Here is a 10,656-nt window from a genome sequence, read left to right on the forward strand (position 1 = left end):
AGACACACACAGGCACACACACAGGCACACACACAGACACGCACAGACACACACACAGGCACACACACAGGCACACACACAGACACACAGGCACACAGACACACACACAGGCACACACACACAGGCACCCACAAGGCACACATACAAGCACACACACAGACACACAGACACACACAGACACAGGCACACACATAGGCACACAGACACACACAGACACACACACAGACCAACGGGCAAGGAAAATGCTCCATAGACAACCAGAACAGGTGACCCAAGGACAGTGGGCAGGGGACTCCCTGCACATAGGGGGCTCTCCCTGGAGGGAGCTGACCAACTCCTGAGTGAGAGAAGGACCTGACCCAGCAGCCCCACAGGGAACAGGATTGTGTTAGAGGGAAGAGCCAGTGCAAAAGCCCAGAGACAGGGCAGCTCGGACTCTTCAGAGACTGAAGGGCCAGGTCACACAAGAAGGAGGGGACAGTAGTTCGAGGTATAGGCAGGTTGGGACCCATGGGCCTGGGGATCAGAAAAAAGAGCTTTGTTCCGAGGCCCCAGTGGCACTAAAGGGCTTGGAGCACAGGGGGCCTGGCCTGGCTTAGATGTCACAGCCCTCCTTGGCTGCTGTGTGACGGGATGCAGGGCAGCAGCAGAAGCCACAGTGGCTCCTGCATCTGTCCAGGAGGCTCCCTGCAGGCTGAGGCGGGGCTGCAGCAAAGGGAACCAGGAGGCTGGGGCAGCCACAGTAGTGACCTGGACGTAGAGCCTCCGGCCCCGGCAATGCATGATCACCTGCCACGCCCAGCCCCCCAGGCTAGAGGGGATGTCTGGAGGGCAGGTGTGGGGCGAGGGCAACGAGAAATCCAGGATGAGCCCCGGCTATGGGTGGTGGAGGGATGCCTGGGGACCCTTCCGGGGTGGGGCTGGGGTCGGGGGTCTTTCCTGGACTCGGGAGGCTGAGAAGCCACCAGACGCCGGGCAGCGATGCACAGGCAGCTGAACGCAGGCGTCTGGAGAAGTAAAAATAACCGTGGAGTCATGAGCACACGGAAGGCCTCACAGCCAGGGGAGAGCCGGGGAGGGCGGCGGGGAGAGGGAGGAGGGGAGACACAGGGAAGATGGAGCGAGCAGGCCGGCAGGCGAGGTGGCCCAGGGAAGGGGGGGCGCCTGCAGGCAGGGGGCACAGTGGGGGGTCCACGCCCACACAGACCACGATGGGAGTCCACAGAAGCGGCTGTGGGACATCGTCCGTGGAGGTCACACTGACCTTGTGGCAGTGTCCTTAGCCAGGCAGGCAGCAGCAGCCTGAGGGGACCCTGCTGGGGGTGCAGCAGCCTGGAACCACCCCTGAGCTGGGCAGGGGCGGGGGGGGGGCCACCGACCAGGCCAGCCTGCTGGTATCTCCTCAGCCAGGCCACAGCCAGGACACACGGGACCAGGGTCCAGTGCCTAGTCCCGGGAAGGAAGCACGTGAGGGCTCGTCTGTCCAGCACAGGTGTCGGGGCTGCGGTCTGTGCCCCCAGAGCACAGACATCAGCAGGGCAGCCCAGGGTGAGGCTCCGGATGCCAGGGCTGGGCCCTCATGCCCACCTCTCCATCGCCCTAACAAGACCCCTGTCAGTGGCCGAGGACACAGGCAGGGGCCGCTCAGGTCACCATGCCCACACATGGAGCTGAGAGCCGCACCCGGCTCTACCATTCCCCGTCCTGACTCAGGGCTGTGGGAAGCTCGCCCTCTCGATGTTTCCATGGGGAGAGGAGAACCAGGCCAGTGCCCACGCCGGGTCCTCAGCCCGGAGCTGGGATGTCAGCCCCAGTCCTTTAGGGAAGGAGGCAGAAGCACAGGAAATCCACCACCAGGAGGCCCGCTCAGGAAGGGCCAGCCCACTTTCCACCCCAGCCCCTCGTTAGCAGAGCTGCCCACTGGGAGGCAGCGCCCCAGCACAGCACCAGCCATGGGGCAGCTTACAGGCTCACAGGCACCTGCCAGGCGGCGCCTGGCAGTGCGCTGTCTCCGTGACCATATGATGGGGTCCCTCCTGCAGGCCGGGCTCCGTCCCACCAAGCCGCCTTTGAGGTCAATGCAGACATGGGGGACCCCTGCCCTCCAGAAACTCAGCTTTCGAACCGAGAGCAGGGACGGGGGAGACTAAGCAGGCGCCAGCAGTCAGCGTGGGAGCAGGCGTGGAACTTCTGGCCAGCTGTGGGGGCAAGGCTCGGACTGGCGAGGAAGAGGGCTGTGCCCAGCAGTCCGTGTCGGGCCGGATCCCTTAGGTTTCGGCTCCTCGATTTCCCTGCCCATGACAACTCCAAGAGCCTGCCAGCTCCAGGACTCGGGCCTCTCCTGTGACTTATCTGAGCTGGATGAAGCCCCCAGGGGCAGCCCAGGTGGGAAGCAGGTCCCTCCAAGTGTCTGGTGGATGAACACTCCCCCGGCCACCCCAGCCACTGCACCAGGGAGGAAGCAGAGAGGGGCTGGGCCAGGCGCCGGTGTGCGCGTCCCCAGCAGTGAGCCTTCACCACGACTGGACAGACTGCCCTGGTCTCCCGGGGCCCTGCCTGGAGCGGGGATGCAGACACGCCTTCCACATCAAGGACGAGGCAGAGATCTCGAGGAACTTCCCACTGCAGGGCGCCCTACCGCCCCACCCCGAGGCCGGGCGCACTTTCATAAAAGGTGTTTCCTTTCATTCCTAACCACACTTTGCCACGAGAGAAAGACGTGCTCATGATGGAGAAAAGCGCACAGAGGAGCGGGTGCCGGTGGAAATGCTGCGCAGCTGGGCCCTTCCCGGAAGGAAGTCACCACTGCTAACCAAAAGAATCCTGCATTTCTTACGAGGAAGCAGACAGGCCCTTCCTCTCTCCCTCACACTGGGAGCACGGGGCTGTGCCGTCCATCCAGGACTGGAGCTGCTCCCCCCACGCCGGGCCCATCCACGGGGGAGGTGGTCTCCAGCGCTGAGGGGAAGGCAGCCGAGTGAAGGCAAAGGGGGTGGCATCCAGGGAGGCTCATGAAGGGCCAGGGCGAAGAGCCTAGAGGAGGTGCCAGGCTGGCCTGGTCGGGGTGGGGAGGTGGGCGTGAGAACTCTGCCCTGTCCCGTCGCCTCATCTCACTGACCTCCCAGCAACCCCACAGGGTGTCAGTTTCAGCCCCGGCTGCTGGAGTGACCAACACAGAAATCAGGTGTCCAAAGCGATGGGTCCCAAGACAGGGAGCCGGTGGGTGCCGGGGACACCTGGCCGCAAGGCTGGGAATGGTCATCCGCCCAGAGGGGACAGGGCACCTTCCACGACTCCATGTCACCCCCATGGTGGCCCACACCCAGCTCCAGACTCCCCAGCCTGTAGATCTCAACTGCGCAGGGGACAGGGTAACCGAGCTGACACTCGGGAGCCTCCATGTTCACCTGCAGACTCACAGTGTCCTGCCCGGGACCTGGGCAAACTCCCTTCCCTCCACACACACTCACCAGGCCCTGGGAGCGCATCCTCTTGAGGCTGGCCAGCCCTGCCTCCTGGGACACTCTGATCCAGAAAGAAAAGCCTCCAAGAGGGACAAAGACCTCTCCCTCTCCGTTCCTCTTGGGGGCAGCTGTCCCAGGTGCATTCCTGGGCCGGGACCTCTCTGGAGGGTTTGCACTGGCCCCAGCCCAGCACCGCCCACCAAGCCTCACCCGCCCCCCCTCAGCCCCAGCCCAGCCACGGCTGACCAAAGGCTCTGGTCCACCCCAGCCTGGCGGCTCACTCTGCCCAGACCCCACCCCTTCCTATACCAGGTCCCCTGTAGCCCCAGGGGACAGACACCTTCCCAAGCTCTGATGGTGCCCCCACAGCTCCAGGCAAGAGGTCTGGGCACGGAGAGCTGAGTGAGAAGTGACCAGGGTGCCGCATAGTCTCTGCGAGGGGAGGCGGAGGCCAGGCAGGAAGCAGCTTCCCCAGAGCCTGCAGAGGGGACCGAGGAGGCCCCGCCCCACACCCTCCCTGGAAGCCACGCCACCCATGCTGGAGGACGCCCTGGCAGCCCTGTGGCGTGCAGCCCCCCACGCCCGCAGGCCAGCATCCCACCCAGAACGGGGCCTGGCTGGCTCCGTGGCACCTGTCCCCTGGAGCAGCTGCAGGCCCAGCTCAGCCCTCCCTGCAGGCCCAGCGCTGCAGGCGGCCAGGGCTGCCAAACCTGGGGGCTCCTCACTGGCCCTCCCCAAGCTGGGGTGCTGGCTCAAGGTGAGGACTGCGAGGAACCCCTATCTCCTCCCGGAAGTCACCGTGCCCCTAGCCAGCCGCAGCCCAGCCTCCGCTCTGCCTGGGATGGACCCGGGGACAGCAGCCACCCATACAGCACCCCTGGAGGCCGGTTCCCGGACCCTACTCCGAGCGTCCGCACAAGCACAGCTCAACCCTCAGGCACGTGGGGCTTCGCTTCTGGGGTGCCCCTTGCTGCTCTGCTGGGGAGCTCAGGGCGGGTCCCCTCCGCCTCCAGGGCTGCCAGGCAGCCCTCGGGCCTCAGTCTGCCCTTCTGGAAGGAGGGTTCTCTGGGGCCTCCACCTGCGCTCCCAGGGGTACCTGGTCTGGGTCCGCGCGGGGCTCTGGTTTCCCGGCGGGGTGACGGCAGCGGCTATTTCGGGCGCGCTGGCATCGCTGCCCCGGGTCGCTAGGCCCCCACGCCCCTCGTCCCCCACCCGTCCGCCCCGCTCACCTGCCACGGGCGACGGCTTGCGCAGCACCAGCCACCTACTCTTCCACTGCGGGGACAGAGGGGAGCGTGAGCCGCCGCCCGCGCCCGCGCCCCCACCCCCGCGCCCCCGACGCGCCCCGACCTTCTTGCCGTCCCGCAGCTTGACCTGGCCCTCCACCAGCGCCGCCTCGGTCATCTTCTGTCATGGTTCCGCGCCGCGCGCTCACCCCGGCGCCCCAGCCCAGGGTCACTTTCAAAATAGCTCCGGGGCCCTGGGCTGGGCCAGGAGGGCGGGCCCGCGGGCGGGGCGGCGACACCGGCGGCTCCAGGGCCGGCGCGGGCCGGGCGGGTGGGGCTTCTTCTCCTCGATCGCGGGCGGCTCCCCCACCCCCACGGCCCCCTGGCCCCACTGTCCCGCTGGGGCCACCTGAGCCACCCGCCCTCTGCAGCAAACCACCATCTGGGCTCACTCAGACCAGCGCCTGGGCGGTGGGCCGGGGGGAGGGTGAGGCAGGGGCTCCTTTTTCAAAAAGCAAAGAAAGCGGCCCAGCAGAAATCGGCCTGCTCTGGGTAGTGCTCCCAACGTTGCAGTCTTCAAGCAGTCAGGCTTCCCAGATGGGCATCTGCCCCCCCACCACCCCAGGGGTCACCAGACACCCTGACAACAGACTGGCCACAGGCAGCCCGGGCCTAGGACACCCCATGTCCCCAGGATTCCCCCACACAGAGGTGACCCCTCCCCAGGCAGGCAGTAGGGGTGGGGTGCTCCGGCAGCCTCTGTCTCTTCCTCCATTCCTGTCCCCACTGAAAGGCGAGACCTTTGGCCACAGGGACCCCAGTGCAGGTGGGCGGGTCCAGGACCCACTGTGCCACCTCGGCACCCCAGGTCTCCACGTCTTCTGCCCCATATCCAGACAAGAGCGGGACCTGCTGAGGCCAGCCCGGCTCCGACAGGCAGAGGAGCTGCCCACTTTGTAAAGGACCCTCTGCAGCCCTCCCAGCCCGGGGGTCTCTGCATTTCTGGACTCCCCTCCTTGACCCTGTGGCTCCAGTCCAGATGTCCGGAAGCTCTGGCCTGGGCATTGGATGCCACACTCAAGTTCTTCTGGGGAGAGACCATGTGCTTTGGGGGACCTGGCAGGTCCTCGCCTTGGGTGTCAGCCCCATCTGAGGGGCGGTCTCCAACACCCTGGGGTCGGGGACACCCAGCAGATACAGGAACAGCATCGGGAGGGGTGATGGCACCCCAGAAAATGAGCTCCTGGACAAGCAGGGCAAGTCCACATGCCCTGCCCCAGACCCCATCCTCACAGGGCTGCTGGTTCTGGAGGGAGAAGACAGAGAGGGTAGACAGTGTCCCGTTAGGGAGCACCCATCTTCCTTCCTTTCATCCCATCCAGACCCGAGGCTGGGTTCCGTCTGCCTCGTACTGAGGAGGAGACGGAATCAGGGCAGTGTGAGGCCTCACGGCCAGCACTGTGCCACATCGGCTGACCTCAGAGGCGGCAGGAGCCCTGGGCACCCCTCGCCACTGCCCCTGTGATCCTAGAGGCAGGTCTCAGGTGGGCCACAGGGTTTGGCTTTGATGCTATGGAGATGTCTTGCCCGGGCCTCATGCAAGGCTGGGGACACCAGGCCCAGAAAGCAGCTCTTTGCACCCCAACCCACCCCCACAGTCACCTGTGTGGCCCCCAGCCGCCTTCCGCAGAACAGTTGCTGAGCCACAGATCCCCATTCATGCTCCCCACACATCCCAGGCCCCCGAGGGGCTGGCCAGGACAGCCGGCGCGGAGGCGGGGGCGGTTGAGGCTGTAGCCACAGACACATCCGCTGCCCTGGGCGCCTGGCACTTGTTCATCCCTGCAGGGAGGGGCAGGGCCCCGCTGCATTCCCGAGTGCTGGCCCCAGCCCAGGCTCCTACCACGCCTGGCAGCTGCACCTGCTCCCACACGGCCTGGAGAACGCAGGACGAGAGAGGGCAGACAACCTCCCTCCCTGCTCCACGCCGCCCCAGGGCTGCCAAAAGGTGGGGAAAGCTTCCTGCAGGAGGAGAAGGTAGCCTGGCTGCCACTCCCAGGCTGGCCAAGAGCTCTGTGACCCTGGGCAAGCTCCTGCCCCGCTCTGTGCCTCAGACAGTTTCCCCAGAAGTCATAGCCAGGGTTACTGGTTGCAAATGGACAAATAGGCTGGCCGCTGAGCAGGAACGGGTTGGTTAGAAGCACGTCAGGCCTCCCAGAACCAAGGGAGAGCTGGTGGGCAGAGAAAGCAGAGTCACATCCTGAGTCAGGAGGACACCGCAGCCCGGCCCCCCAGCATAGCTGGGCTCCATGCTAGGGGCAGGGCCACCACCTTCAAAGGAGGCCACCGTCTCAGGTCACAGCTGCACCCCTGGCTGACCAGAGGCCCCCCCTGTGGCTGCCACGCTGCCACTGGCCAGGGACACTGCCACCTCTGCCAGACCCCATGGTCACAGCGCATTGCCACACGGCTCTGCGGACAAGGGACCTGCCCCTCACCAGCCACACCACCTTTGGCCACCATGGGATCTTACTGGTCTCAGCTTCCTCTTCTGCCCTGATATTGTGATGAGCCCCCGAATGAGATGATGTCCATGAGCATCTTTCAAAATGATCCTGGGTTTTCCAAGCAGAAAGGGATGATGGGGACCAGGAGCGGGCTGCTATGTCTTACGTCTCCAAGTGGCCCAGTGTGCAGGAGAGAAACATGTCAGCTGACTATGGCAGTGCTGTACGCTGTGGTCACCACAGCTGTTCACACATCCACGTTTCTCAGTGCCACCCCTCCCCACACACACACACATATCAGGTAAGGCTGTATGAGTGAGTTCTGGCCAGTAGGGCATGGGTGAAAGGGGTGACCAACATTTCTGGCCAGCCCATAGGGTGCCTGACATGGTTTGGCTGTGTCCCCACCCAAATCTCATCTTGAATTGTATCAATACTAATAGCCCCCATAATCCCCACATGTTGTGGGAGGGATCCGGTGGGAGGTAAGGGAATCATGGGGATGGGGTTTTCCTGTGCTGTTCTCATGATAGTGAATCAGTCTCATGAGATCTGATGGTTTTATGAAGGACAGCTCCCCTGCACACGCGCTCTTGCCTGCTGCCATGTAAGATGTACTTTTTCTCCTCCTTCACCGCCGCCATTTCCCTTTGCCTTCAGCAAGCACCTCAGCAGTTGGTGGTTATTTTCCTGGTGGGGCCACCCAAACCTTCACTCCTGAGGGGTCTGGCTCATCTGCAGTCCTGCCTGGATTGGGCTGCCGTAGTTTCCCATTGCCTTAATCACAGGGCACGGTAATCCGAAGAGGCGCCCTAAGGGATCTCCTGTCTTCCATGCATACTCTTCCCCACCTCCCTTGTGGGGTCGTAGACTGATTTCATCTTGATAGTCCGGGTCAATCACCCCGGCCAACACTGTAACCCCCTTCTTAGCCTGTAGACTTACAGGTAGGAGGAGCCCAAAGTGTCCAGGTGGCAATCTTCCAGCTTAATGGAATCATTGTGTCTCCTGGTGGCAGCGTTCCTCCCTCTGGAACTAAGACCTCTAGGCCAGCAGAACGTAATGTCGTGGGAATAGGAAGCACAAATGTTGCTAGTGGGCCCCTAGGGGTGATGGTGGGTGGTGCCACTTCCACTTCCACCCCTTGATTCCTGGACCCGTGAATCCTGGCCATGGGAAAAACAGTAGCATATATTGGATGCTGATTCAGAACATACCCGGCCTTCTGGAGAACTTTGCCCTAGTTGTAATTGTGACTTCCAAAGGCCATTCCACCATTCTATCCAGATGCTTCAGGATGGTGGGGAACATGGTAAGCGCAGTGAATTCCATGAATGTGAGCCCACTGCCGCACTTCTCTAGCTGTAAAATGAGCACCTTGGTCAGAGGCAGTGCTGTGTGGAACACCATGACGGTGGATGAGGCGTTCCGTGAGTTCACGGATGGTAGTCTTTGCAGAAACTCTGGGTGCAGGATAGGCAAACCCATAACCAGAGTCAGTGTCTAGTCCAGTGAGGACAAACCTCTGCCCTTTCCATGATGGAAGGGGTCCAGTATAATCAACCTGCCAGCAGGTCGCTGGCTGATCGCCCTGAGGAATGGTGCCATACTGAGGGCTCAGTGCTGGTCTCTGCTGCTGGCACATTGGGCACTCAGCAGTAGCCGTAGCCAGGTCAGCCCTGGTGAGGGGAGGTCCATGTTGCTGAGCCCATGCATAACCTCCATCCTTGCCATCATGGCCACTTTGTTTATGGGCCCATTGGGCGATGACAGGGGAGGCTGGGGAGAGAGGCTGAGTGGTGTCCACAGAACGGGTCATCCTACCCACTTGATTATTAAAATCCCCCTCTGCTGAGGTCACCCATTGGTGAGCACCCACATGGGATACAAACACCTTCACAGTTTTTGACTACTCAGAGAGGTCCATCCGCACACCTCTTCCCCGGATTTCTTTGTCACCAATTTTCCAATCATGCTTCTTCCAAGTCCCTGACCATCCAGCCAAATCATTGTCTACAGCCCATGAGTCAGTGTGCAATCGCACATCTGGCCATTTCTCCTCCACGCAAAGTGCACAGTCAGGTGCGCTGCTCCAAGTGCTGCCCACTGGGAAGATTTCCCCTCACCGCTGTCCCTCAGGGATGTCCTAGAAAGGGGCTGTGTGCTGCAGCTGTCCACTTTCGGGTGACGACTGCGTGTCGTGCAGAACCATCTGTGAACCAGGCCCTAGTCTTCTCTTCCTCTGTCAACTGATCACAGGGAACTCCCCATGAGGCCATCGGTGCAGGCTGGGGGAGACAAGGCAGGTGGCAGGAGTGGAGACCATGGGCATCTGAGCCACTTCCTCATGTGACTTACTTGTGCCTTCAGGACCTGCTGGAGTCTGATCACGTATACGCCACTTCCAACTGATGACGGAACGCTGCTGTGTGCAACCCACTTTATGGCTGGATGGGTCAGAAGGCACTCAGTTCATGACAGGCGGTTCAGGTCGCATGGTGACTTGATGACCTAGAGTCAGACGTTCCGTTTCCACCAAAGCCCAGTAACAGGCCAAGAGAGCAGTTGTCTGCAGAAGACGGCTGGGCCTTGCTCCAAAACCCTAGAGGCCTCTGCTGTGATTCTCCCGTGGGGGCTGCCAAAGGCTCCACACAGCATCCCTGTCTGCACTGACACCTCAGCACCATTGGATCTGCTGGGTCACATGGCCCAAGTGGCAGGGCAGCCTGCACAGCAGCCGGGGCCTGGTGCAGAGCCTTCTCCTGTGCTGGACCCCACTCAAAACCGGCAGCCCTTCCAGTCACTCGATATATGTGCCAGAGTAACACACACAAATGAGGAACGTGTTGCCTCCAAAACCCGAACAGGCCCACTAGACATTGTGTCTCTTCTTGATTGTAGCAGGGGCCAAATGCGCAAGTTTCCTTCACCTTGGAAAGAATATGCTGACAGGCCCTACACCACTGGACCCCTAGAAATTTTACTGCGCTAGAAGGTCTCTGAATTTTAATCGGATTTATTTACCATCCTTGGCACACCAATGTCTCACCAATAAGTCCAGTGTGTTTCCCATAGTGTCTTCAATGTACTAGACCAGTGTGATATCTTGTGGAAGAGAAAATCAATCAAGATTTCTCCGAACAAGATTCTGACACAAAGCCGGAGAGTTTATATACTGTCCCTGAGGTAGGACAGTAAATGTATATTGCTGGCCTTGCCAGCTTCTGGTGGGCCCTCTGGACATGAATGGAGAAAAAAGCATTTGCCAAGTCAATGGTTGCATACCAGGTACCAGGAGATGTGTTCATTTGCTCAACCAATGAAACCACATCTGGTACAGCAGGTGCAACTGGAGTCACCACTTGGTTAAGCTTACGATAATCCCGTCAATCCAAGATCCATCTGTCTTCTGCATAGGCCAAATAGTAGAGTTGAGTGGGGATGTGGTGGGAGTCACCA

At 61.5% G+C, this 10,656-nt stretch overlaps 1 protein-coding gene across 4 annotated transcripts in view; it reads right to left on the bottom strand.

Annotated features, from left to right (window-relative positions):
* Positions 1 to 4,964, bottom strand: part of DOK7 (docking protein 7) — a 35,524-nt gene extending 30,560 nt beyond the window's left edge. For all 4 annotated transcript variants that reach the window (XR_001820560.2, XM_017514347.2, XM_037733390.1 and 1 more), the window contains exons 1-2: positions 4,815 to 4,964; positions 4,694 to 4,739 (exon numbers count right to left, since the gene is read on the bottom strand). Coding sequence is in view for 3 of the 4 variants with exons in the window: in XM_017514347.2 (XP_017369836.1) it covers positions 4,694 to 4,739; positions 4,815 to 4,868 (100 nt within the window). In the remaining variant the exon portion in view is untranslated. The remainder of the gene's footprint in view (positions 1 to 4,693; positions 4,740 to 4,814) is intronic.
* Between the last annotated feature and the right edge of the window lie 5,692 nt (positions 4,965 to 10,656).

Source organism: Cebus imitator, unplaced genomic scaffold, assembly GCF_001604975.1.
Source record: "Cebus imitator isolate Cc_AM_T3 unplaced genomic scaffold, Cebus_imitator-1.0 Scaffold522, whole genome shotgun sequence".
NCBI classification, from domain to species: Eukaryota; Metazoa; Chordata; class Mammalia; order Primates; family Cebidae; genus Cebus; species Cebus imitator.